Source organism: Musa acuminata, chromosome BXJ3-7 (assembly GCF_036884655.1).
Source record: "Musa acuminata AAA Group cultivar baxijiao chromosome BXJ3-7, Cavendish_Baxijiao_AAA, whole genome shotgun sequence".
Classification (NCBI taxonomy): domain Eukaryota; kingdom Viridiplantae; phylum Streptophyta; class Magnoliopsida; order Zingiberales; family Musaceae; genus Musa; species Musa acuminata.
This window is the reverse complement of record NC_088355.1, coordinates 41880798-41908635: the sequence shown is the minus strand read 5'-3', so window position 1 is coordinate 41908635 and position 27838 is coordinate 41880798. Positions and strand designations below refer to the sequence as shown.

The following is a 27838-nucleotide window of genomic DNA, read 5'->3' as shown; positions in this document are numbered from 1 at the left end:
TCCGAAACATAAAGAAACACCACAATATTCATCTAACCTCCCCTCCCCAAAAGAAAAGAATAAGACGGAACAGAACGACATATCTCATCTTCAATGGCGTCAACGTTTTAAATTTCATTTTTTTACCCTCCTGGTGTGATCTTTAAATGAAATCGCAAACATCCTTCGGCTGGCCACCAGATTGTTTCTTCTTTGATTTCTAATTCTTCAGCTTCCAGAAATTTCTGCAAAAATATCATAATCGATAAAGAAGAGTGATGCTATGTACAGAATGACCACAATGACTGTAAAGAACAGTACCTTGTGAATACAAGTGCGTGCCAAAGCTGTAGCACTGGATGCTCATGGAAGGCAGCGGACGTAGTCGAAATCAGATAAAGCTCTGTGGGGACACCACGACCCAGGTCACAATCATGGCTGTTTCTATCTTCTAGGAGACGCTATAAACATTCCTCTGGAAGTAATTCCATCTTGTTCTACAGTACGTTTTCCTCCCGCTTCTCCAAGTCTACTTCCCTAAAAAGTCCTTTGAACAACAGAACTAATAAATAATGCATGGTAAGTTATGAATATAATACATGACAAAGTTGCATATGCTCAAAGTGAATTTTAGATCAAAGACATCAGAATAGATATTTCATTCACATAGCCAAAAGAATAAAAACGAGGAAAAGAAACTTGCAGTTGCCTACATCAGCAGCCTGCAGTTTTAACTTTCTCTCTCTTCATATTCTTCAGATTACATCAAGAAAAATAGCTATTAGGCCATTTATGAGGTTTACAATGAAATAGTTAAGTCAAGCCACTTAAAATGATGTTCCTGAAATCATACAGCATTATAAATGATGCTACAGAGCTAATGGCTGAAAAATGTTAGAACACTGACCAGCTCTAGGATGCAGCATTTCAATGAAGTTTTCGAATCTTCATTGCTCATTTCTCGAATAAACACTACCAGGGACCTTGACGAACAGAGGGTCTTCTTCAGCAACCTGTTTATCTCCACCTTCCTAAAATAATCATTAAAACAAAAGTTTAAACAAATCTGGAAATTAGATGGCATAATGTTGATCAAACATAGTTGTTCTAGCCTGTTCAGGGTCAATATGTTCATTTTTACAAGATTCACATTTCCATGTCTAGAACAAGATCTTAGTGCATTATTGTTGATCAAGAAAAAAATAGTGACATTTATATTGATAGCTATAAACTGTACAATTTAATTAGGACTAAAGTAGATACATAGAATGAACTACTAACTGCATCCTGCTACTAAGCTAAGTCCCACCATCAAGTTCATTACTTTCTGATAAAAATACCTGTCCATTGCAACAGAAACAAAAATTGGAAGCCCACTCTAGAAGTCTATTCCTACTTCCAGTGCCATGTTTGATTTTCTGTAATACAGTCCCTATTTCTAACATTTCTCAATATTTAGCTTATGCAAAATGGAAGCAGAATTTACATAAAAATTCATAGGCTCTCGATTAATCCGGCTGTTAACAAAATGAAATAAAAAAGAAAAAATAAATTTCCAGATCAGATTCAATAATCTAATACTAACATCAGCAGTAGAGTTAAAAGGTTTAATATTTTCCAGTTCCTTCATGGCTATTTTTAGTTGCTTTTTGGCCTGCATCCTTTCTAAGCGTCGTTCATCTTGTTGAGCCATGGTGACCTCCGAATGACAGGCCACACACAAGGTTCTCATATTTTCTAGGCTACATTCACCTGTCATTTACAAACACTTAAAAGATTAGCTTTCTGAAACAATCACAGGAGGAGCAAATAAAAATGGTTTAATCAGTATTCTACCTCCTCCCTTGTATACCGGAATTATGTGGTCTGCATGCCAGGCATTCCCCTCAGTTGGTTCATGGACAAGCTTATCAAGCCTGAAGTGGTACACACAACATGTTCCAGAAGTCAGACCATATGCCCAAAAAGACCCAAATTGAACAACTAGTAGGAAAGCTTGTAAAAGGTGCATGTCAATCACTCCAGAATCTTCTTCATATTTTGTTTGTTCCTCACTCCTAGCCAAGATCCATTCTTATAGTGCTTTAACTTTATAAATTTCTTTTTGTTTAGTAACTAAGAAACTAGACAAAAATATCCCAAGCAAACAAAATGACACAACAAACCTATAGTCCCAACTTCCAACTATTTGGGATTGGATACACCAATGATTCACATCATTTAGCTCTACCTAAGGCGACTCCTAAGGAGTTGGATTATTCATCCATTACCATAATGTGCCATTGTTTGTGCAGGGTTGATAACTACTATGTTGGTGTCAGTACACTAAACCACGGTTCTTTTTGAAGGAACTCAGAGTGCAAACAGGACATTGACTTCTATCATTCTGGAGACTGACTCAAGAGTTGCTAGCTAGAGTCCTGAATTGTCACATGCAGCTCACATGGAGGACCAAGTCAATTGTGCAGACCATTTTGAATTTTTCGAGAACTACGAGAGGGTGCAAATCAGATATATTTAAAGACAAGCTAACCAACCAGCTGATTTTTTGGTTAACTAGCCTGGCCTAGTAGCCAGTTGGTTTTTTTAATTTTAGGAACCAATGAAATTTACAGATACTTATGCTAAGATATGTAAAGATGACTTATCTGGACACTATTTTGTTAAACCAATTTAGATTTTGAAGCAATATTGTTCGCAAAATAAATTCCTGCACTCAATCTAGATAATACAGTCTACATCATGATTCATTTTACATGAATATCATGATTTATGTCCATGTTCACTAATAAAGTCCAGAGAGAAGAACCATTTGCAACCAAATGTAGCTATAGCCGAATAAGAGAATCAATGAAATTCCTCATTCATGTTCAGTGGACGACAAGGTCAAAGACTATAGGCATAGGAATTAATTTATTAATCAAAGCCAAGTACCAGACAGTAATTCCATCCAGGTAGTATGAAGCAAGCTGCAGGTCGAGTGGAATAGGTGCTTGATTAGTCCACAAAACATAACAAACATACAGGACAGGAGAATTAGGATTGTCATTACCTTCCAGTAACATTTAGACATAGCAAAGTTGCATAAAAAATAGGATATATTATGAAGGACCAACTCTATTTATAGCATTGACACTAGAAACATCAAAAGTAATTGACAAAAACAAATAAATCCAGGAATCATGGCGCATCTCGACCTAGCAACTTCAGCTACAAGTTCTCGAGTTAGATGGATTGTAGTCCAGTTATAACTTCTTTAGATGGATCATACACTGTTAAAAAAGTAAAAACAAACAGCTAAAATCACAAAAGGAGTGAAACTTGTTTTACACAGGATCACTTACAACTTCTTCTTTTGTGCCAACTTTGGAGCAACTTTTTCAATGTATTCCTTCCGCCGAGATTTGGATAAAGGTCTTATACATTTGACTAGTTCGTGACAATCCAGCTTGCAATGTGTACATACACCATTTTCTATTTGGAAAAGTGCCTGATGTACCACCAATTTCAGATAATTGCACGTCATATGTTTATATGTGGCATAAGAAAAACAATTTTGAAAGCCCTAACTTATGCATAGTTCTAGCTAACTGTAGTCACTGACCTCCCGAAGGGCGCTTCGACTAGTTCTTATCCGGTATTCTTGAAAGCAACTCAGGTTACAAAATAGATCTTCAAAGTATTCGGGTGCTTTTGCAAGCTTTCCACTGGATACAAGTAGCCTTTGATCACCAGATGATAGCAGTGCAAATTCAACTAAATTCATAGCTAACAATACTTACTTGCAAGGGTCTTGGCAAAGTTTACAAAGAGGTACATCTTCTGTGGTCCAGGCCTGCTTGTACTCTCTTTCCTTTGCAGCACCATGATGTAGAGTAATCTTCTTCCAGAATGAATTTTCCGGTAAAGGACAGCTAATATCACTTAAAGGGGTAACCCGTCTATTACTTCCACCTCTCAGCAATCCCTGCAACAATTTTTTCCAAACATCTAACGCAAGTAATAATACTGACAAATTCAGATATTTTATTAGCGGAACACGAATCAAGGCCTATTCCATAACATAATTTACCATAGTGGTGAACCATATCCTATTAACATAGTCAATACTAACATTATCAAACTCAAGCTCAGGATGTGCAAGAGACATTTATTGATTAAAGATGAACAGCAGTGAGCAAATGATCTGTAACCATCTGAAGCATGTTAAAGGTCTAGTCCACGCTGGTCATGTGGTTTGGTGCATGGCTGAAAGGCGCACCAGTGCTGTAGGCCTGGAGTGATGCGGGCATGTACAAAGGATAAACCAATCCAAGCCATTCACCACATATCATGCTAATACATTATCATCACACTCCCATTATGCAAAAGTTTAAAACATCAGTATGCCATCATTTCATGTTGATATCAGACATCTGACATCTCTACCTGCTTTCCCAGTGATCCAACTATGTTCCTCTAATAAATAAGAAAAGAAATTGTCCTTTAAAAGAGTTTGGGAGTTACTCTAGTATGTCCAGGTAAAAAATAATTTTCAGGAAACTTCTAAACAAACAACACCAAAATAAAAAAGGCAGAGCATATGCATTTTCTTAAAAATGGTGAAAGTTAAGCTACATACTCCATGAACATGGTTGATGCTATCTTTCAAATAGCAAAGCTCAGCAATAAGAGGAAGTTGTAGAGGCTTTCCAAGAAGTTTATTCCGCTCAATAGGCCTTAAACCATTCCATTCTTCAAAAAATTTCTTGATAACATTCCAGTAAGCAGGATTTGTCTTCAGGGTTTCTGGACTTGCTTCCTTAAATGTATTACCAGCAGAAACTAAGATTGACTTTAATTCCTCTGGACGAAAATTTTCAAAAATTGGTCTAGGTCTTTCATCCGTTCCAGGAATGCAAATGTACAAGTGAACCCGCCCTGTATATTGGCTCACCTAACAAATATCATTAAAAAAAGAAGAATATGATTTAACTGATTACTGGTTGAATTACTGAAAACAAGAGTAACAAAAATATGAGTTTTAACAATTACAATAAACAGAAATAGTAGTTCAGTATACTGATTAGACTATCAAGATCTGCTTGTGCCTATCCCACCAGCAAATTGTCCCAATGCCAAATTGCCAAATAGCTCTCTACTAAATGAGAAAAATGGAAGTTTCTTGTCTAAACTACAGAAATGTAATTAGAACCATAAAGTTCGCCAAAAAAAGAGAGCTCAATGCATGATTACCTACCAAAATTTGTAAAAAGGCTTGGTATTTCAGATCAACGACATTTGCATATTAAAAATGAAAAATATAATAATTGCATCCATAGAACATATTAAAAAAATCACTGTGAAGCCGCAATGCATAAACATTGCCAAATATGCATCATGTCTATGTACATCAACATTGATCTGATAGTTGCAAGACCTATCACATATTTCAAATCAACATAGAAGTGCATCCTCACACATATTTCTAAGGATATTGCTTTTACAGAATTAAACGACATCCATGTTAATCAACCCCAAATAGTTGCGATTTATAGCTTTGTTGTTGTTATATATAATATAGATGAAATATAGATGAAAGATACAAATTAACTATATAAGGCTTCTAGACATGTTGAATAATGGCAATACATATAGCCTGGAATCTTAGATTACTGGGAATGTCAATATGTTCTCACTATTCTGTACAAGCATACCATACATTGTTCATTGTTCACTATTCTGCACAACAGTACAGGCATACGATGTTAAGATACCGTAAATCCCTTTTCTGCTGGCCTTAAAGATATTGGTTTTCAAGGACCCTGCTTTCCCTGCAGCAACAACAGGTATGGGAGTTCCAGAACTTTAGCAGGACTTGACCATGCTTTGATGAACGCTTACTGGCTTTCTGTTTTTCCAAACTCTAATGTTAAACACCTACCCTGTGTTACATCTGATAATTCGCCGTTCTTGTAGATGTCAATCCTCTTGGGAGGTCTGTCAATATGATGAGGTCTCCCAGATTGTTGAGAATGCATAGAATGATTCTTCAACTACCCTAATACTTGGGGCTCCATCGACTTGAAGCCTCCCCACCTCTCTCATTCCCTATCCAAATGGTGAAAAGTTAATGGGGCAAACTTGACTACAAAATAAAACAAACCTTTAGAGGAAATCACTTCTTCAGAATCCAAGGACACCAACTGTATCTTTCTGACTTGGACAAAAGCAAATTACAATCCCTCAACAACAAGCTCATTGCCTCAAACAGACATAATCATCTTTACTGATGGAATAAGGCTTAAAACTCAAATGGGTCGAAGATGGCGATAGAAATAGTTAGTTTTTTCACCAGCTTTCCTCCTTTAGGAGAAGAAAGAATGTCATTCGCTTTCTGGTTCTTGAGTATGGTCAGACTATCTATGATAATCATTGTATTGTCAACCAGTTTGCCTCTCATACCTTAGCCTCTGGACTCAAAACAAGAAAGCTACCAAGGATGTTTGAACTAAATGCTTTGCCCTTCCTCATTTATTCCCCTCTGATCAATTGGACTTAAACCAACCTTTCACTCTACTTGAAATCCATAATGCTCTCTTGGACATGGACCTTGGAAAAAATCAGGTCCTGATGGCATTACTGTTGAATTATATAGATTCTTATGGGACAAGATCAAACATCAAATATATGATGCTGTTCTAACATTCATGAAAATTTTTGTCTTCCAAAGGAATGGGGCAGGAGCTTCCTCATTTTTATCCTAAGAAAAATAACCCCTTCACTATTGAAGATTTCTGTCCAACCTCTCTCTGCAATGTCCTTTACAATCTCCTTACTATAGTTCTCTCCAACCATATCAAAAGTAAACTCAACTTTCTCATCGCTCATGAGCAATTCACTTTTGTGAAAGGTAGAAATATCCAATAACATCTTCATCGCTAATGAGCTTGCTCATACAATGGCTAAGTCCACTAGCAAAAACCCTCTCATTCTTATAAAGTTCGACCTCCCAAAAACTTTTCATTCTATCTCATGGACTACCATCAACAAAACCCTAAGGAAAATAAACTTCTCCACAAAATATACTGACTACATTAACTCATGCATCTCCTCCCCCAGTTTGCATGTCTCATTGATGGTATCCTCTCTCACTGGTTCCCTAGCAAAAAAGGCATTAAGCAAGGTGATCCTATTTCCCCGTATCTCTTCATCATCATAATCCAAATTTTATCCTCTGTTTTTTAAGATTTTGTGGCATCCAAAGAGCTGACGCCTTCCTCATTGCAATTTGTGCTACTCACACCTCCTGCAATCTTCTCTAAGCTCTGGATCTGTTTTCCTCTTTCACTAGCCTCAAAATCAATGTCTCCAAGTCTGAAATCCTTTTCCCAAAAAAATGCTATCCTAATATCAAACATGTCAGCTTGACACTATACCGGGTGGCACAGGGCTGGATGGGGTTTTCGGATAACAGGGAGGGTGTCGCCCCTCGCTGTCCGCCGCTCACCGATGCGGCCAAAAATGGCCAGTTTTGGCCTGTTTTTGGGCCATTTTCACATGCTGCAACGACCGCAGCGAGCGGCGCTAAACGTCAACCATCTCAGCACCCTGGAACCCCCCGGGTGGCACAGGGCTGGATAGGGATTTTGGCCTCTGCCGTGCTAATCAACTTTGTCATCAACTCTATCCTCATTCATACCCTCATGAATATGAACGTATTCGACAAAGTGCTTAAAAGAGTAGTTCGTATATCTAGGAGGTTTTTTGGAATAGATCCATGGATAAAAACAAGCTTAATTTAATAAGCTGGGAAAGAGCCACTTCTCCTAAAGTCCTTGGAGGTTTGGGCCTAAGAGACCACTTGACAGTCAAAAGAACCATTTCTGCTAAAAGGATTTTGCCTCATCAACAAAGCTGATTTTCTTTGGGTCCACATTCTTAGGGCTAAATATGGTGATTTAAAACCTTGAAGCCCTACCTGTCACTCAAACTGCTCTTGGTCTATGAAGAACCTTTCCTCCTTGCTTGGGTTTCCCTAAAAGGGGTTGGTACAGGCACCGACATCAACATATTACATGACTCCTAAATTGACAACTTACCAGTCTCTATCTGGCCTACTTTTATGAATATTAATGAGATGAACAACCTTTTTGTGGAACAGGCTTCCTACTTATGATCTTGCCTTCCATTATTCTTTATTGCCAAAGAGATCCTTGCCCTGTTTCTAAATTGGATTCTGATTCTCCAAATCATATCTTCTTCTATTGCGGAGTTGCTCAGGAACTTTGAGACCTAATCACTGCTAAACTTGACTATAACTTCAAGTCATTTGAGGAAATGGGGCAACACTCTGTGAGGGTCAAGAGCAGTATCAAGACCAGGGTCTGCCGTACCGAGCTGACAGGTTGTCGGTACGCGGACCGACTATTACCGGTCCGAGAGTACTGTAGTACTGTAGCACTGCACTGTAGTGTTGCTACAGTGCTCGGTACACCTGGGTGTACCGCTCGGTATACCGTATCGTACCGGTACCGAGCCCAGATCGAAATACCGGTATGGTACGGTATTGCGAACCTTGATCAAGACACTGCTTGACATATGCTACGTATTATGTCACCCCCATTGGTGCCTTTGGCTCGACAGAAATGACTCTATACCACAACCACTAGGCCAGGTCCTCCATTCGTTAGGTGTAAAGTGGTATCTACCACTAATGACTATATTGCAACCTAAAACCATTCTGAGGGACTACCCCACACACATGGCTCTCCTAGCATTTGTTCTCCCCCAAATTTCTCATCCTATAATTGCATCATGAACTATGATGGTTCTTTTCACTTGGATGCTAGTGATGCAGGGATTTCGTTAGCAAATTGAACAATCAGGATCATTTCGTGGCTGTTCGACGTTCATTGAGCTTCAGAATAGTTCTCATGCTGAATGCCATGCTATGTACAAAGGAATACTGTGTGCTTCTTGGCTAGGATTATGACAGATTTGGGTCAAATTTGATGTTGGTGTTTTGAACAGATCCTCCAATGCTCCTTGGCACCTTAAGGCAATCATCAAACATATTTTGCATCTTGAATGCCTTGTACAAGTGGTTCAATTCAGCTATGTAAGCAGGACTGAGAACTACATTGCACATCAGTTAGCCTTTTTAGTCAGGTTTGAAAGCTTTGTCAAAACAAGGGGGAGGAGTTTAACACCTTGATCACTTGCAACAATGTAATCAAACTTTAGTCTACTAATTGAAAGGTTACCTTAAAAAAAAATCCAAACATGAAGTATTATTACCTCAAACCGAAGCCACTCTGCTTGAGTATTGTAATGCTCATCAACTATTACTGGCTCGGGTACTACAACCTCAACATCATTTGACATTCCAGAGAGTAGCTTCTCCTGTGAATTAGAGGAGGAACAATTTATTTATCACTATAAGAATTCAAGCAGTTGAATTGCTTAAATTAAAGTTATCAAATACACACCTCAAAGGCACTATTCTCCAACAAATCAAACTGTGTGTCATTGTATGATTTTATTGTTTTGCAGATAGAATCAGTGTTAGATTGTTCTGCATGTTCTCCATGGCCATCGATATTTTGATTTTCATGTATCAAAGAATGCTCCTCGCCATCCATATCGTGATCCTTGGTAGTCTAAAGAAAGAGATTTGAGAACTTAAAAACCAAATAATAATTCATGATAACCAAGGAAATTCAGAAACGAGATAAATAATATGAAAAAAGGAAAAACCATCTAAAAACAGATGCACATTCATACCTGATTATGTTGAACACTGCTTTCATTGCCTTGAGCTGTTATGTTATACATTTCAATAGCTTGCATAGTCTGCTTGACTGTGCCAGTGTCAGATTTGTCAACTTCTTTTCTGTGAATAACAAATCCATAGTATGCTTTGTCTAGTCCTCCTTAATTATATTCCCACATTTTGAAGAGAACAGTACCTGAACTTCTACTCAGGTCAACTGTGGAAATTCCCATAGAAGAATCGCTCAGAGAATTATCATTATATTTCAGGTGAAGAACTGAGCCCACCTGTCAATTCAGTTAAATTAAGGAGAGAGAGAGCCATGGAGTTCAATTAAAGATAAACGTGATACTAGATTCATCTCAATATTAAACACTTATCAGAAGAAGTTGACAGATGACCTCTATCTGTTTTATGGCATACTTTTTCCCATTAGTCATGGATGAACAACAAAAGAAACTCTTATTTAAGTGCAGCCACCGTGATTCATCAGATGTACCCTGATGCATGTTAAACTTATCAGTTAATAAATACCATTTGAGGAAATAAAACAAATACATTCATGTGAACATGTTGAGAAGTATGCTTGCACATTCTGAAAGAAGATACCTTTGCACAAAAAATGTAAATGTTGACCGCATTACTTTGCCCTTGCCTATGAGCTCTATCTTCAGCCTTTAAGACATTGTAAGTGTATAGTTTATGATGATACAGTATGATATAAATTTTCTTAATACACCCTATGTAAGTTTCTGATAGACAAGGATTTTCCTTCTCTTCCCTCCTACATAAAAGTTATTAGTTTTCTCTATACCTGGTCAGCAGAGGCTTGTGATGGCAGTAAAATAAGGAAGTTATTTATACAGAATAGAAAAACAAAATAATAAAAATACAAATTTCTCCCCAGCACAACATAAATTCCAAGTCAGATATTCTTTTTACATAATGTTACTAATGTAAGCTGAAAAGACTAGCCTGAATCATTTCTGCTGAAGTTTCTGGCAGCTCTAAGAAGATGACATTCTGTGCCGATGAAAAGTCTAGCCCACAGCTTCCGACAGTTATTCCAATTATTGCAATCATCACCTAGTATGGGCGCAAGTAACAATAAACATCTAATTGTTACAAAAAAAAAGAAATTATCATAATAATTTTATAAGAAAAAGAAACTAAGAAGCATTCCTCCAAATACAACTATATATGGTAATGAATTCCAAAGAAATCATCATCACTGAACTAATAAAGTTTCATCTTTGCCAATATTGGTGACAAATAAGCTGCAAAATAAATCTCTGTCAAGAAACAAAATGATTTAACAATAACATTCCTCTCTCTACCAAGTGTCTTGCCATCAAGGTGAACAAATACTTTTTACCCTTGCCACATATAAATACCTAAAAGATTCAGCTAGGAAGAATAAAGTTACCTCTGTTGAGAAACGAAAAGCTTCAACAGCATGTTTCCTCTCTCTACCAAGTACGTTGCCATCAAGTCGAACGAATTTAATCCCTTTCTCACATATAAATGCCTAAAAGATACAGGTATAAAGAATAAAGGTAAAAAGCACATAATTCTACATCAAGCTTCATGTTTAAAATTTGTTAGAGGCTTCCACAAAGGGAAAAAAAAAGAACATAACATGAACAACACTTTAAAGCTGGGAACAAGTACCATGATATCATGATCACACCCTTACAATTGGGCTATCATCAAGTTTGAGAAGATCAATGTCAAATAAAAAGCCAAGGGAGATACATAGTTTCTATTGTTGGAAACTGAAGATTTGACAATTCCAGTCAAGAACTGTTATTTATGTCTTATACATTACCCTGAGTTGCAAGGTTGCTGTTATAACAATTAACAACAATACAAGGATGAGTGTCTTATTTATGCAGTCTTTAGTGGCATACTCCATGCCTCTTCAAAATGAATAAAAAAATCAAAAGTTCTGTTGTCTTTTTTCACAATATGAACCCTAGCCATTTTACTCATAAAGGAGAAAAATCATAAGGTTGTAGATTGTCTATTTCAAAATGATTTTTTAAAAGAAAAATCACTTTCAGTGACTATGTTCAGAAACTAAGACAAGCACTGAAAAGCATATATCATATGACACACACACACACACAAACAAAAGAATACATTTGAGTACAAGCACACTGCGACGGAGATTCACTTAACTTCTATGTAAAGAAGGCAGTGATTTTTATGAACCAAACACCGCTCACGTTAATTTTTTTCTTAGTAAATTATCGCCAATGAAATATTGATACTTCAAATAGCCAATCAAATATCGATACTTCAAATATTGTTGTAACTTGTAACCATACTGGATAAGTGTTGGACATGAAATTGACAGAATACAATTTGACACATGCCAGAAAGTTCCTTGAAGTATCTACAAGAATGGTTGTTCCGTTTCTTATAAATTCTCACATATTATGATCTCTGTGATATTTATCAGAAAAAATTACAATACTATACAAAAAAAACACATCTATCAATTGCCTGTAATGCCAGTGTATCCATATTTCCGTATGCTGTGTCTGTGTCTGTTCTTCATAGTTATTAATAATTTCTTCAAATATTCAATTTTTTCATATAGAACAATATCAATAATAATAAATGCTAAAAAGTACATGTCTCACCTGTATTCCATCTAGAACCTTTAAATGATGAGCAAATATTATTGTTTTCTGAGAACAAAGTCCCATCTCTACACTATCTACATCCTCTGATTCTCTAAATATGAAATGATTGGAGAACCACTCACGAAATCCAGATAATTTTGCGATGCCAATTTCTTGATGGGAAAGATGCTTTTGAGATTTTCTGCACTCAGTGCCTGAAAAAAGACAGAGAAATGAAATAACTGAAACACATCAACATGTCACCAACTCAGTGAAACTAAAGAATAGTTATGATCACTTGAAATCAACAAAACAGAAGCATACTAATGGCTAATTAGAGTCATCAATAGTAACGTAACATCTGAACCAACAACGATCACATGGATAATAAATTTCGCATACATGATGACTGCTACTAAGTGAAATAAAAAAAACTCAAGCAACAAGCTAGCTGGTGCTTCATGCAGACAGATGCATGCAAAACAGCAGATAGGAAACAAAAACAAAGAAATCCATGTACTCAAGAAAAATTTCACCTGGACAGGCATCATATTTCTCCAGTTTCTGATCTCCATCATATTTATCTTGGTCAGAAAAACAATCTACAAAAGATTCCTTTCTGGATTCTCCATCCATGACCATTGTGCCACTTGTAGAACATGATGATGTTGCTAGAAGAATATCAGCTGCCTTCAGCACCACCCATACAATTTGGCGACGCTTGGGTGGTAGTTGTGTTAATACATGTTCCTTCAAACGCCTTACCTATAACATGAACAGAAAGAGTTGTCAGTAAAACAACATTCAAATTGTTATTAAAGTAAGAAATGTAAAATGAAAGAAAAAAGGAGCAATTGATCCTCCAGTCGATGGGCCATGACAAATCATCAAATGAACTAAAGGAAGCATGGTCAAAGGCAGGTTATATCTTAATTAGATCATAAATTTGGTTACAGATAATCTGCAGGACTCTATTAAAGCACATTATCATTAATCATTCTGGAGTATGCCAACCAGAATTTAGAGCCAATCCCTATCCTAGAAAACTCAATCTGTGCAACCAGATTTTACAGCCAATCCCTAACCTAGAAAACTCAATTTGAACTTCACACAGAAAAGCTTAATTAATAAGCCATAGTCAATTCACAAAAAAAGACCAGATAGATCACCAGATCCAACCTGAGATCAACTCATACCAACCTATCTAGATGGATACCAGCCAATCTAATTCAATCTGGTAAAATACACAATTCATTTCGGTTCAATTTAATCACATAGTTCAAGAGAAGTTACAATCAGTAGTCCAAAACCCAAATCTATTCAACAGAAACTGAGCAAAAACATACTTGATTTTCACACATTTCATGTAATTTTACTTTGATCCAACAAGAATCCACATTTTGATCAAGTTTGGGACTTGCAAGTAATCCAATAGATCCAATCTAATTATAAACCGTGTATACAATTAATCGAATGCTGATTCAGGTTTGTACAATCATAATTTAACATAAACTTATTTATTCTGCCATCAATCATCAAACTTCAAATCAGCTATATTTTAACTAGGTTTGATCAACTTGAAGTTATTCAATAGAGTATTTGAACAATTATATTTTCATTAAAGTTTTTGTTGGCTACCAAAGAGATTTATGGCACCGGCTAAATTTGTTAGTTCTCAATTTGTCTTTATTTTCTCTCTATTCTCAATTTTTTTTTCCGGACTGAAATCTCATCCAACAGTTTGAGCTAACTGATCATGTCTATCTAATATGACCCATCACCATCTTCGTGGTGACCTAATATTGGTCCCAATATATGGAACATGCTCAGTAATATAACCTAAAACAGAATCTACAATGAACATCAAGTTTTAAAAAGTTCTCCACAGTAAGTCCACCAACATCTTTAACATTAAAAGTAGAAAATCGGTTGCCATGTTTGAAAATACTTTGAGAAACCAACTCACTAGATACATGCTACAAATGGAAACACTTTGAAGTGAACTACATGCTGCACAAAGTCCATGTTTGTTTTCTTTTAATGTTTGTGCTAAGACTTTGTTTCTAATCCTTAAAAATCTCAAGCAAGATATAATGTTAGATACATCATTTCTTTCCCTAAAAAGAAGAGACATACCAAGAGGTGTAGCTGCAGGGGGAGGTGGGCAGTGCTTAGCCGCAAGTCAGCAAGCCTACAATGTGACCATGTGGCTTTCCGAGACCAGATTGCCTGGGTCTGCTCAGATACCCTAAATTGATGGGTCAACAACCAAAAATCAGAAAAAAGAAAACAAACCCCAAAAGCAGACTAGATTGCCTGAAAAAGGGTGGTCCATGTCCCAATCCACGAGCAAACAAGTATTCGCCAAGTGGTGCATATCGGTCTACAATGATTTAAATAGGCGCTCAGGCGCTCGCCTAAGCCCTCGGGCGAGGTGAGGCGAGGCCCGAGCGCCTCATGTGTGGACCAGGCGGAGGTGTCGCCTGGGTGCTCGCCCAAACCCAGGCGCTGCGCACTTCAAGCAAGCGCCCAGTTCAATTAAGCGAACCGAACATGTTTAAGTTTGGTTCGGTTCATAGTTTCTTACCTCAAAAGCCATGCTTCACGCTCGTGCGACCCCGAGGAACCCCAGTTCTGCTTCTGCCTCCATCATCGATGCTTTTTGCCACTTCCTCCGCCGTAGACGTAGCATACAATGCCTTCCTCTGTTGTCGACAGATGAGTTTTACGACCCCCGTAGCTTCCTTCTATTGTCGCTTCCTTCCACTATCGAGGGAAAGGATGGTAGGTTCCTCCGCCACTTACGGATGCCCTCTAGAACTTTTGTCGTTGCCACTGCTATTGTCCGTAGCTTTCGTCGCTACTGTCTGCAGCTTTCGCCACTGTCGCTACTACTGTCCGTAGCTTTCCTCGCTGCCGCTACTATCATTTGCAGCATTGCTGTAACTATCTTAAACTAATCCTCCGCCACTGCTATTATCTCCCTCTGTTACTGTTAACATTTTTTTCTCCCCCCTCTAACTTTAAGTAATATACTATTAACAGTACATTTTAAAATTAATATCATATTTTATTTAAATAATTATATTTTTTAATTATATAATATATTTTTATATTTTTATATTTCAGAGAATATTTTTTCTCCCCCTCTAACTTAAGTAATATACTGTTAATAGTATATTTTTAATTTAATATCATATTTTTATTTAAATAATTATATTATATATTTTAATATTTTAATATTTTAGAGCACCTCGCTTCACTCAAGCGACTGCCTAGGCGAGCACCTAGCGCTTCAGGCGTTTTGGGATCTTGATGTCTTTTGGCGCCTAACGTTTTTTAAATCACTGTTGGCCTGCCCATGCATACTTATCTGCCTTGGTTTGTTGAACAATGTGCATTACAACACTTGTAAAGTTCAATTATATTGTGTTTTATATTGTGTATTACAACATTCATCCATAACAATTCTGCCATGCTCATATGTTTTATATTTTGTTTAATAATCAAAAGCATTATACTAGTATTTATATTTTTTATGTTTTTTTCTCCCATTAAAATTCAACTCCTGTGAAGACTTAATCTATTCTTCCAAGTCTTTCTGTAATCCTGTTTTCCACTAAGCCCACACAACTGACCAGTCAGACTATTTCTTCATTCTCACAAATGCAAAACAAAATGGGAAGTCTTTCTTTGTTTAAAAGGTCCAAGAAGATGCTTAAATGTATTAGCCCAGTTTACTGGTTAAAAGCTAAACTTTGAGCGCCTTTATGAGAAAAATGAAGGCACTGCACCACAACCAAGCACAATGCCATCTGTTTTGCAATCAATAGTACAGTAAACTACAGACAAAAATAACTAAGTGGCTTGGCATGTTCGAGCATCTAACAAGTTAAGCTTAAAAATAGATCACATTTTTGGAGATTGCACAACATCTAGAATAAAGTGTAGCAAGAGAACATATTTGCTTTTCATCATCTTATTCACAGCTACCTTCTAATCAACATATCACATTAACCTATACTTACCAGCTAGAAACTTTATTCTTCACAGTAATATATCTGGATAAAAATTGATCAGATGATTTTAAAATAAGTACACCTACAAGAAGTTAGTTGGGTAAGAACTAACCATCACGGTTTGCCCAAGTAGTATATTTAACTCTCCCAGTCTGATACCCTTTGAAAAGTCCTGCATGAAAGTGAGAAGATGAGACATAACAAGAAAAAAATGCAAGAACTTATAATCAAACTACAATGAAATCAAAAGGACACAAAAGAGAATATATAAAGAAGTTATATTTGATAATATTTAAACTAATACTCTTGTACAAATGTCATGATTATAAAAAAACTTTAAAATTTTTGCACTTTACTGGCTTGTTCAAGCCAATTGAAGATTGGTGCATGTGTAGTAAAAGGCAAAGTGGTTTTATCACACATGATCATAGCATACGTTAATGTAATCTACATAATAGTTTTGAATTTTTCAGAGGTAAGCACAATATTGGCAAAGGCTCTTGTACTGTCTGAGAATGAACTGAGACCCCATAAAGTTGTGCCAGCTGACACAGATCCCATTGTGAACCATGTTGGTGAGTACATAATGTACCGGCATGTTATCAAAATGTGTGCTAAAGGAAATAAAATAATCTATCTACACCAACAACAAAAATTGAATTCCAAAACAACGTAAGTCTAATGGTACTGAATAAATGCCAGGTACCTTAAAAACAACCCCATGAGAGCGCTGAACAAGTTTGACTGAGCAATAACTCTTTGCAAATTCATACTTATCCTTTCCAAGCAACCCAGGCCTGAAGTCCAATATTGAGAAATGGATTGCAAAGAATATATTATGAGGATGAAAACTCCAGGAAGCTCATATTATCTTGTACAACTCAAATTCAAAAATAGATAAAATCACTATCAAAGATAAACGCACCATAACATATTGATCTGATGGTAAATGTCATAGGGCCTATGATCACCTAGCAAAAACCACAAGTAAGAAACTAGAAACTGGATAAAAGATAGAACAAGAAAAAAATCGATACCAAGCAAAAGCAATAAAATTAGCAACAAATGTAGCGAATATAGGAAATGGATAAGGCTACTGTCTATGCTGATTGGAATAAGCTAAGTGTGACAATCATCATACGGCAATGCTTAGAATAGAATGCACTTGCTGCATGTCTCAAAGTTTTGTAAGATCATGATCCTATCTCATCCTTCATTTTGATCTTAAAGATTTTAAACCCAGACAACCACAAGCAAGGAAATGTTTGGAATACTGCTCATGATTGTCAATTTGCTTCAAAGCAAAGATTGTTTATTACCAGGTCTTGAGTAGACACAGAAGAGATTAGCTTTAACTGTCACGAAATGAGATTACAAATCACGTTTTTGTGGCTATCACTAGCACTTAATCCTAAAAGAAATCAAGAAGAACGGAATACAACACTCCGATGTCCATCCAATGAGTCTAGTGGAACCATGCATATAAACTTATAATTTTTTTAGGAGCTACCATACACACTTATCAAATTTAAACATTTGCAATTGTTTCAAGCATCTCGAGTAACCACGTACCATACCAGAGAGATGGATTTCAAAAATTAAGAAAAAAGATCAACCTTTAATAGCTTGCCATTCTGTTCTTCCAAAAGTATAGAAACATTACAGATTCAGTATTTTCAAGTTAACGGTGTTCCTATATGATCCACAGACATTAAAACATTCAAATACTACTAAAATTCACTCACATGCTTGAGGTAGCCTACAAGACCTCAAGACTTACAAATTTATTATTGTTAATTGCTAGATTCTGGCTTAAGTGTCAGTTAACTGGCTTACCTTGAGCCTTCTTGCTCATATTGGAGTGCCAGTCCACCTTACTAAGATTTTTCTGACTTGCCTCATGAGTTCTCAGGCGCTCATGTACTGTTGTAAGAAACTAAACATAAGAAGTCTTATGCTTAGCTTGACTTCACGAATGCTCTCAATGAAATCAAATAAACCTTTATCCTCGACATCTTCATATTCAGGGCCTTTGACAGGAAATAACTCTCTCAGGTTACATCCTAAATCTTATGAGTGCTTCTCAAGTATTAACCATGTAACTTATTTGATCAAAGGAAAGGTCCTAGGCAAGGAGATCCCCATCCCACCTAGCAACCTTACTTATGTATGTCCTCACCAACATAATTGATCATGGAGGGTTAAATATATTTCGAATGAGATGCCTCAGCTGCATCTTCACATACCTCGATCTTGCAGATGATATCCTTCTCTTATGTGGAATAATTGCTAAATCAAGTCTCAAACAGATTCTGTACCATATCAAGATCACTTTTAGCCTCGCTATTACAGTAGTGCACTCAACTTAGGAAGCAATGTGCCATATGAAATCATATTGGCCAATCTTCTGCGTTGACTTTTAATGATGTTATTCCTCATAAATTTTCTTCGACTCCCATTTTTTATCAACGCTCATGGTCAAATAGCCACTACTATGACCAAAGCTTACTTGTAAAATATAATTCAATTTCAATGAAGTATGTGATTTTGTCCCATGGTGTTGGAGGATTATAGATTACTAAGTTTAAATATATGCAATAAAAAAAGCAATCATGAATTATAGGTTGCACTAACAAGGGATTCAATTTCTGTTGAAATATAACCTTGACAAAGAAGGTGTCCCTGAAAGTAGAATGATGCGCTTGATCTTTGCTGCCAATGCAAGTACAGATTTTGTCTGTCATATAAACAAAGGAAGAAAAAGTCAAGCTAAACTATGAACAATCTTCCATCGGATCAAATGGTGAGGAACCAAAAAGCTAAATTTTCCACGTTTGCACAAAAAGTTTAAGAATCTCAACCATGAACACAGACTTCAGGTGCCGATTTGCCACTTCCATTAAATTTCAACTTTGACCATGGCAGTTACAGTGACTAGATATTAAGTAAAGACAAGATAAACGGACCATGGTTTGACAGTTTGCATAGCAGACCCATGACGATCCCTGGCCAAATTGACGTGGGTCTGGTATGTACCGGGTGTCCTGACACATGATTTATCGGCATGACCTGATACCCTTTTTTAGGGGTTTCAAATGGCCAAACCCTCAAAAAGTCCTATCTCATGAGTGTTTCCTACCTAATGTTATCAAGATTCATATAACTTAAGTGGTTCAAGTTCACAAAACAACATATATTACATAGTTTGAGCGTTGATCTTTGTGGATCAAGCACTAAATTAGGTGTAATCAAACAAGTAACTTAGATCATGCCTCTAAATTAAGTCATCAAGCTAAGAAATAGGAGTTTGGACTTAATTTCGAAGACATTAGCCGTTGCATCTTCAATTCAAATATTCTTCTTGAGAAATTAGGCTTCTCTTTTTAACAAACTCGTAAAAATTGGAAGAAATTTGCGTAGGAGGGAAAGAGAGATGGATGAAGGGAAAGAGGGATGATTCTACAGATTCAAGACAACCACACTCTTTTTTTGTATTGCCTACATAGAGAATACAGCATAAACTCTTGATATGAAAAAAATTCAAAGCAATTAACCCAAAGCTCAATAAAAGCTGAACATCAAAATTAGAAGCTATGCTACCGAAGAATTAACTGCAATAATAACCCAGTAGATTCAAACTAAGGTACCTCTTCTGACTCCATTTGTTTCTTTGTGCAGCGTACATTATGTGATTCATCGACAATCATAAGTGACCAATTTCTTTCCAACATAGTCTTCTGCAAACGATTCAACATTGTATATGAAACAACAACCACCTTTGGATGCCTTTCCAAGTAGTCAAGATTATCTCGATGACCAAATACTGAGAAAAGAAAATAATAAAGGAATAAGCATCTTCAAATTCTTACTGGTTTTCAACAAGCATCTTAAGAGGAAATCTCAAAACCCTGAATTGTCCCAAAAAAAAGAAGAGAACTCAATGCCCAATGAATTAAATATCCAGGGTACCTTATATGAATCAGGTCTGTTTTGAAAGTTCAAGTACTACATCAAATTCTTAAATGAAATAGCTCCAGTACAAAAAATATAACCATTTACATAATGCATCAATTTTTAAGTAACTCGTATAGAAAGTATAATCAACACCAAAGAGCAAACAAGATGAAAGGTAAATCATAACATGACACTTGCTGCTCATCACTTTTGTTTTTCTTTGTTATGGTTGATAGTCATAACATGTGAACTAAAGTTTCAGATATTCCTTTTTTTTAACATCAAACTGCACGCAAGATTAAGCATCCTGCTAGGCTTACAGATAAATATGATTGGAGTGAAACACAGGCTCAGTAGCTCAGGAGTCTAAACAAAGATGTGTGGTTAACTTTAAAGTTAAGAAATATTTAATCTAGTAATCACCCCCAAATTCAGAGTTGATTATAGTGCTAGGCACAAATATATTTTTTTATCTGCTGATTCATAACTTATCATGAGCATGCAATAAACAAAATGCAGCCTGCCACATCAGTAGAAATGAATTTGATTCAAGTAATTAAGAGCATAGAAGAACTATAAATCATCTACTTTTGTGCCTCATAATATTCTTGAATCCAAAATCATCCTTTGTTTATTAAAAACCTATGAAGCCTGCAAAAACAAATCAAGTAACAGCCAAAACTTGTCATGATAAAGTTAATAATATAAACATTGGCAAAGAAATTTTGCTTAGGAAAAAATATCCAGATTACAACTGCCATAAGGTCCACAGAAACAAAAGAAACCTATGTGGCAAGAAACCAATTTTTGCATATTTCTATCTTTCAAGAGATCCTTGGCCACATTGGCAGTGTTAAAGAGTTTCAACGATTAGCATCTTCATAGACACATTATTTCTAAAAACGCACAAGAAAAATAAAGAATTAACAATATGTCAGGTACCAATACGTGATAAGAATTAAGAACTGCAAATTTGAGTAAAGAAGAAAACTGAGAGAAGTATACTGCAACCTAGAGGTCATATATTTGTTTCATCGTAAAAATCAAAGGAACCTCCATATGAAAGAAAATAAAGATATCGAGGTTTATTATATATAACTTAAAAGCAGGAAGCAGAAGAGAATCAGAAAATAAAAGAAACCACTGTTGCAAATTGCAATTAAACATACAAAGCAACATTCATGTAAACCAAGATGGTCAAACTTTTCAAAGACATGTTTTTAAATTTGTCATGCAAAAAGTGAAAGCAAATGGTCATAAAACCAAACCAGGCTAACCAAACCCTTGATTGCACTTTGTGCTCCTAAAAAACTACTAATCTACTTCATACATGCATGTTCTTTGGAAAGTACCAAGATGGATATCCTTTGGTAAAAGGGTGGGAAGCCAGTGCTCTAATTCCTCAGCCCATGAAAATCGCAAGACAGCTGGACAAACAATTAGGACAGGGCCTTCATCACTGAAGCAACTTGCTACTGAGATTGCCTGCAAAATATTCGATGAACACATAAAAATATTAAAAAATTCAGCCAATAGCTATATCATGCAACTCAATTCTGTATCAAATACCATAAATACAGCAATGTCTTACGAACATGGATAATGTTTGTTGAATATTTGGGCAAAACAACTAGTAAATGCATTATAAATTTGTAATTGTTATAAAAGTTTTGCGGCAAGACTCTTTCCCATACTTTCTGCAATGTAATCATAACTCGGTCGTACCTTACCATCTTAAGGTTCACACGACACTTCCAAACACTCTTTTAAGTACTATATTTGCATCTAAATCCATGTTCCAGCTGTCAATTAATTGAGCAATTCCAGCTGTCAATCCATGTTCCATATCACAAGTACATGAGCTCGATCAATTTGTCTCTGTGTCTCATAAGGCCATAACTGTGATCCAGGGTTACGAAAAATCACAACAAACAGCAAATTCCTGCATAAGAGTTTACTATTGAAGATAAATATGAATAACAGAAACCAATGACATCCCACAACAGGACCTCAAAGGGTCAAGACTATCTTAAGGCATTGGTGGAGCAATACAATCTAAGCTAATTAGAGATCAATAAATGACTCAAAACACTAATACCAGCATGAATTAGAAATCTTAATAGGACTCTCATATCATGGTGGAAAAGGAAGCACAAGGTTTTCTTTACACATGCCAAGTGAGTCATTTTTCTTCTCCTCCTGCTTCTCCATTTTCTCATCCAATGATGGACTATAATAAGCAAGTAGATCTTTTCCTTTGGCACCATTCTATCAGTATGACCAATCCCGATCCAAATTGGCCGATCCTAATCCAGATTGGTGGATCCATATCAGAGTCAACCAGTTTTTCAAACCTTGGTTGTAAGTAAACTTATGATATTCTAGTCATAAAAAATGCAAGGTAGTAAATTGAAGTAAAAATATATTAAAGAAAACAATAAAAATAATTAAAAAAAGTATAAATAGATGGGATGTGATAGTTATGGTAGCAGAAGAAACAAAATATAAAAGGTGCAGTACAATGAAGATACTACATAAAGTTCTACAATAAAGGACACGGTTGAAGGCCAGCAAACCCTCATTTCATTAATTCACACGGTCATAAATATCTAATGTCCTTTGATGATTCTATAATGTACAGATTTTTTCAACCCAAATCCCAATGAGGTCTAAATTTTACACTAAGCAAACTTGTGGGATAAGAGTTTCTTCTCTTGGGAAATTTGTCATCCCAAATACCGAAACAGTTAATCTGAAAAGGAATTAAACTCCCCAAATTGACTTGATAATTTTCCAAATCATATCCTAACTGGAGACAAATATCAAAATAACCTAATGTAGAAGTTCAGAGACTTCCTAAAAATGCTCATTAAAAAAAATTCTAAAAATAATCAAAATAAAAAATACCACTAGAACTAAAACTTCACTTAAGTAGAACTCAACCAAAACCTAATTTAATCCTGCTTGATTATGGATTGCATCAAATCACAAGCTTAATAACTCTTAGAACTTAGAAGGACTTCAATGTATCAAAAGGTGCATTACTGAGAACATTGATTTTGAATATTAGAGGCCAGAGAGGAATTTCAGATCAAAATCAAACTTCTGAATCTTTGTTTACTGAACAGAATGGAGATTCGAGGTTGATTCTTTCATAAATTTTATAACCTGAAAGATGGCTGCAAATTCAAGAAAGAACATTTTCTCAATATGGGATCTCAAAAAATTTTTATCTCATATTGATCAGATATCTAGAAATCCCTAGATCTCAAGAACCAATTGATGTGAACTTTGGTGTGTCCTTTGGCACAGAAAAGAAGCACAGCTCCATAAGAATACTACCCAAGAACACTACCAAATATCATGCATGTGATTCCTTTTGATAATATATTCATGTAGAACAATGTGGCACTATTATATGCAATAAAAGTCAAGGAAAAAAGGAAGAACTTGTGGATCACAATAATCTTGTTCAGGTACATGGACACAACCAAATATCCCCAGTAATAGCACATGCTCTGTTAAGCATAAAGACATGCCTGCTATATCCAGACCTTTCTCCCTTCAGAAGCACCTATAGTTTCAAACAATTTATTTCACCTAACTGATGCATAATAATCTTTGGGCAGCTATGGATGATCGTATACCTATCACTAATTTATCAAACAACTAACTTATAAGAAGTGCAACAGTTGCTTTTTCTGTAATAACATTGCTCATCCATCACCACTTAAACATTGATTTACCAATTAAGCATAAATAGTCTCTTTATGGCAGTGGTTCCACCCTAAGAAGCAGACACAAACACAGGACACAGACCATGGACACAACACGACACGACACGAACACGGTGACATGTCATTTTTTCAAAAGTTAGGATCCAGACACAGCAAGGACATACATATTTTTAATATATATATATATATATATGCATTTTATAATATTTATATTTAAAATTTATGATACATTTGGTTTTTTTAATAAATTCCTAGTATATATCCACGTAACTTACTTCTGTTATAAATTTTATACATGACTTATTACTAATAAAAGACAGTAACATAATTAGTATAGTTATGTGGCATTGTAATTTAGGAAATATAAAAGGTCATCAATTTCTTAAAAAAATACTAAAAAGATACAGAAAGCCTTTAGAAGGCTTTCTGAGGTCGAGGTCACAGGTTTATTGTTTACTGTAAGGATCGCCGATAGGGACACCAATGGAAACCCAAGAGCTAGGCCGCTGAGGGTGGGGCCCCACGGGGTCACGCGATGGGTGCTGGTGAAGTCATCAATGGCGTGGCCACGAAAGTGCTGGTGAGGTGGCTGATGAGGGTGGCCAAGGGTGCGACCGCGGGGGGTCGTGCAATGGGTGCTAGTGAAGTCGTCGATGAGGGTGAGGTCGCCAATGGGTTGCCAAGGGTGCGACCGCACGGGTCGTGCGTGGGCATTGATAGTCGCTGATGGGTTGCCAAGGGCACGACCACACAAGTCGTGTGATGGAAGCTAGTGAAGTCGTCGATGGGGGTTAGGTCGCCAAGGGCGTGATCGCAAGTCATGTGTGGGGGTTGGTGAAGTCACCGATGGGGGTGAGATCGCCAATGGGTCATGGTGCATGTGATCATGGCTTCAACCTTTCCGTGGCTGATGGATGCAGATGGACTCGATTTCCCTCAATTCCATGCTTCCCCGTGATCACGTGAAGCCCATGCAACTCATTGTCGCACGCAAGCGTCACGCGAGGAAGGGGAAGGGCATGGAAGAAGCGTTCGACACAGATATGCCATGTCCCAAATAAAAAAGAATAAATAAATAAAAATACACATGTCGAACACGTGTCCAATCATGTTGGTGATGTTTCCATGTCTGACATAGATACGTCCACCAAATTGATGTGTCTATGCTTCCCAGGTTCCACCTAAACTTAAGTTTCACAATAATAAAATGCACCACAGCCATCCATTTTAACCATGTCTCATCATCCATCTCAAAATTCATATTATGTTAACTAAAAATAAGACTTCCGAAGCAGTTCCAAAAGCATATATGATAATGTAGATAATTTATCACAGAAATCATATAAACCAAGGACTGCGAATTATATGTTGACATAGATATTAAGCGGAAGACTTGAAATTTGAATATTTCATCAACCACAATCAATAAATTCAAATTTTAAAAACTGTCCACAAAAAATTCCAGTTTCAGGCATCTAAGGCAAATCACATAGAAAATAGACAGTAAACGGTAACACAAGATAATTTGATAATACAGCATGGATAAACAATATGTCTGTTTAAATAGTAAATTTCCAAGTTAACAGGACAACTGATCAAAAACAATAATCTTCAATTAACAACCTGTATAGTCTTTCCTAGACCCATTTCATCTGCAATAAGGCATCGCCCACCCCTTCGAAGTGCAAATCTAACACCTTCCAGTTGAAAAGGAAGAAGTGCATTTCTTAGAGACTTGGGTAGTTTCCCAAGAAGCTCATCAACTTGTTCCTCCGTGTAGTGGCCCTCCATGCAAGGTACCCACCAACTGCCTACCGACTGTGAGAACTTCTCAACGACCAAACGTGTCGTGTAAGGGATTTCTTGCAGTTCAACCACTGCTAACTTCTTTATGCATCTCAACACTGAGTCATGATCCGAAAGCTTGAAGACAGAAGTCCTTCGACCACCCTGGCTGAGCGTGAGGTAGAAAGGAACAACCTAGAAATCAACCATAAGCCCGTCAAGAATTTGGCAAGTCACTGACCGGCACGAGAGCAAAGAGATCATCTGCTTGGATGTGAAAGATTAGGCGCAGACCGATGAGACGCAAGTCTCGATGATCTGGAGACAATCGGCCTCGCCGGGGAACCAAGAACCCTGTAGAGGCTCCGGGGTGACAGAGAACTCGTCAGGAGAACAGATCTCAAAGACGGCCCGAAATGGGGAGAGCGGCCGCAGCGTGACAGCGGCTTCCACCGTCGCTGGGCTGGGCATGTTGCGGCACTTGGAGAGCTTCCAAGATTCGACATCCGCTACCTCCGCCGCCCGCTTCCGCTTCTCGAAGGCAGCTAGCCGGTTCGCCTCCGCCCTCCTCCTCTGCTCCTCGGTGATCTGCATCGAATCGCCGAAGGAAGCGAAAGCGAGTTCCAAAATCCACCGAAAGAAAGGGAAATCGATTATGAGATGAGAAGGATGGAAGGTTGGGGTTTCGATCGGAGATTAGGGTTTCTGGAAGGGTTGATGTTTTCGCGGCGGAAGACGGCTTCTGGGAGGGAGGAGACGCGATTCAAAACAGAGATTGAGACACGCCACGGTCGAATGGTAGTTATTTAATCGATTTAAGAGAAATGACGATGTCCGAGATTCTTTGTGGGGTCAATTCCTGTAAAAAGTTCTTAATTTAAAAAAAAAATATTATATGGTCTTTCAATTTTGAAAAATTTTCATAATATTTTCTTTTATAGAATGATCCTTATACTTTTACCAATTATTGCCTTCTATCCATGGTCATACCTTTATCATACTAGTCATCCTTCTCCATCGGAGTCATCCAACGACGAAGACTACGAGCGAAGATAAACCAACTCCCCTCCCCCTTCGTATTTTCTGCTTGACAAGTCCGACATAGAGTCTTGTTTAAAAATATGGATAATAAGTTCGAAGGAGATAGTAATGGGTCCGACGAAAATAAAAATAAAATGATCTTTTCACATCACTTTAAATATTACCTAAAAATTCTCAAAGTTAGAATTTTTTAAAAAAAAGCATCTATTTTATTTTTAAAAATAAAAGTAAATCTATTACTTTAAAAATTGAATATTGCTTCGGAGATATAATCCAAAAAAGAAAAAAAATAAAAAAAGGGCCAAGGTCAATTTTCTCTTTATACAAAATTAAACTAGAGCCTCTGAGACTAATTAGTTAGTACACGGATTATCTTCTTTAAAAATATATAATATATAATAATAATAATAATACAATCTAATAATATAAATATATCTTTTATAATATTAGATATAATAATAATAATAATAATATAAACTAATCATCCTTGGGTGATTAGTTTTCCTCTTCAGAATATGCAATTCAGGCATCCATCTCAAGTTGGATATACCTCAGCCTTTCCTGCTTAGCCAACAATAGTCCCTCATGGAGTGAATTATGGAGCCAAACAAGAGTCCCTCATGCTCCTCTTGAGCCTTGAACCAACAAGATCAAATATCATCACCAAGATGCACCCCTAAATTTGGGCCTAAAACATGTAAACAATGTAACAGGGAAAAAGAGGAAAGAAGCTATGAGTGTATTTAATAGATGCATTAACTCACAGATTTGACACATAAACTGTCAAATTTTAATATGAAAAACTAGTCAACAACATAAAACATATCTACTTGCTGAATTTGAATCAGTATGTGTCCATCTACTTAAGTGGGTCATTTTTATTTGGTACATGACACCATAGACAGCAAACCAGATAAGAGAATGAAATCCTTCTCGCAA

General features: G+C 36.6%; 1 protein-coding gene across 2 annotated transcripts; it reads right to left on the bottom strand.

The window, feature by feature from the left end:
• On the bottom strand, positions 1 to 26632 carry LOC135642444 (uncharacterized). Of its 2 annotated transcripts, none has more exons than XM_065158599.1 (27): positions 26153 to 26632; positions 25697 to 26053; positions 21689 to 21821; positions 20030 to 20205; positions 19046 to 19119; positions 17308 to 17343; positions 17089 to 17179; positions 16495 to 16554; positions 12900 to 13128; positions 12382 to 12578; positions 11160 to 11261; positions 10709 to 10819; positions 10343 to 10408; positions 10135 to 10233; positions 9930 to 10020; positions 9745 to 9821; positions 9450 to 9620; positions 9259 to 9363; positions 4601 to 4915; positions 3762 to 3946; positions 3584 to 3686; positions 3324 to 3469; positions 1816 to 1895; positions 1565 to 1731; positions 887 to 1010; positions 301 to 526; positions 1 to 224 (listed from the first exon to the last, which is right to left on the bottom strand). In XM_065158599.1, exons 1-25 carry the CDS (start codon positions 26450 to 26452, stop codon positions 927 to 929), a joined length of 3555 nt encoding a protein of 1184 aa, XP_065014671.1. In that variant the 5' UTR covers positions 26453 to 26632; the 3' UTR covers positions 1 to 224; positions 301 to 526; positions 887 to 926. The 2 variants fall into 2 exon arrangements, with proteins under 2 accessions (XP_065014671.1, XP_065014672.1); XM_065158600.1 differs by having other exon boundaries at positions 301 to 516.
• Positions 26633 to 27838: the final 1206 nt, after the last annotated feature.